Below are 1638 nucleotides of genomic sequence, written 5' to 3' on the forward strand. Positions count from 1 at the left end.
CCACACACACTCAGGAAACACAATTAAAACATACCATTAAGAAAAGGGGTATCACTAATTCATCAGCCACTTAGAATGTCCCTTAGCCTAGTAAACATCGGACTGCTTGTGGCTATTGATGCATCTCATTTGGCTAATCACTGCTTAAAAGCAAAGCCGGAGTATCTCAGAGTTCTTAGTGCTGGCAGACATTGCATTTGTGCTCACTATACCAAGGACAAATAATTTTCTTTTGAGATGGTACTTGCGATGACATAGTTTTTGAAAATTAAAAATATACAACCCAAACCATTAAAACCCAGCCAGAAGGACAAAACAAACAAAAATCAAAGACTTTTTAAAAAGAACCTCTAAAATACTTTAGAAGGAATTACCCTTTATAGCTTAATCTCTAAACAAGAAACAGAGGTAATGGCTTTTAGGTGGTTAGTGTCATCAAAACTTCTCCCTTTGCATACATTTTCTTACTGCTTCCAACCTCATTATTTTGTTAGATACTTACTATCAAGATATCATTACCAGATAATAAAACTAATTTTTTAAAAACAGAACTATCACCTGCAAATTAGTCACATTAGAAATTTACATACTAATCGACCGTTTAACCATAGCTTCAAATGGTGAACTACTGACCTGTCCCCAGCCCTATCTTCACTTCATGTTTCAGGACTTCTAGCACATTCAGAAGGCCACTGCTGAGCCTGTAGAGAGAGAAGATGTCAGAATAAGGAGATCCATGTGGTTGCAACAGAAGAAGGACACTAACAATGATGGTGACATCACTGAAAATTGTGTTTTCCAATACATCAGCTCTAATACGGACACAAACACATTAGTGAAATCAGACCATCCAGGTCCTAGAGTTAACGGGATCATAAAAGAGCTAATCCTTGGGTTGAGGTTAGTCTCAGGAGGGTACAAAGCAGCAAGAGCCAGAAGGAAAAGCAGGGGATCATTTGCATGAAAAAAAAATAAAGAAATGAAAATTTGCAATTAGTACAAAAGTTTCATCTGTCTTTAATATTTTTTAACCAACCTATCCTTCTATGTTATGAAATAGACATTATAAAACATTCCCTTTCCTCTATGTCTAAACTAATTTGTCACCCTGCATGAGTAGTGACTTGCAAGATCCAAGAAAGGGGAATATAACTGGAAAATGGGGTACAGGCTGGTGAGTCAGGGACTGACAGTCCACATGCTGCCTCTAAGGACAGGAGCAATTAGGAGGGATGGTTCCTGTGCTGAATTCCAGAACTCTTGACCCTGAGCCTAACAGATGTGCCACCTTTCTAAAGAGACAAAGGAGAACTAAAGTGATCCTTAGAAGTCCAAAAAAATGCAAAAGTCAAAATGGTCTGCTCAAGATGCACATAATTTCAATTTACAAAACTCCAGTGCACGGCAATAAATCTCTCAAAGTTGTTGGAGAAATAATAGCAGTGACCATTAAACAGAAATGTGTCCTAAAAAAAGAAAAAAGAAAAAAAAATAGAAATGTAACTTCAAATCTCAATTTGCAAAGCTGGATTGTGTTTTAATTTAGAGGATGTTGGGCAATTCACCCAAGGGATGTTAAATCCTTCTCCAATTGGGTCACTAGAACATAATTATATCACGTATATAATTATAAATATT

General features: G+C 36.6%; 1 protein-coding gene across 1 annotated transcript in view; it reads right to left on the reverse strand.

The window, feature by feature from the left end:
- Positions 1–1638, reverse strand: part of GDA (guanine deaminase) — a 110911-nt gene that overhangs the window by 16763 nt on the left and 92510 nt on the right. The window contains exon 11 of the mRNA XM_012641628.1: positions 634–701. Within this exon, the coding sequence (XP_012497082.1) occupies positions 634–701 (68 nt within the window). The remainder of the gene's footprint in view (positions 1–633; positions 702–1638) is intronic.

This window comes from Propithecus coquereli, unplaced genomic scaffold (assembly GCF_000956105.1).
Source record: "Propithecus coquereli isolate 6110/MARCELLA unplaced genomic scaffold, Pcoq_1.0 Scaffold166, whole genome shotgun sequence".
Taxonomy (NCBI): Eukaryota; Metazoa; Chordata; class Mammalia; order Primates; family Indriidae; genus Propithecus; species Propithecus coquereli.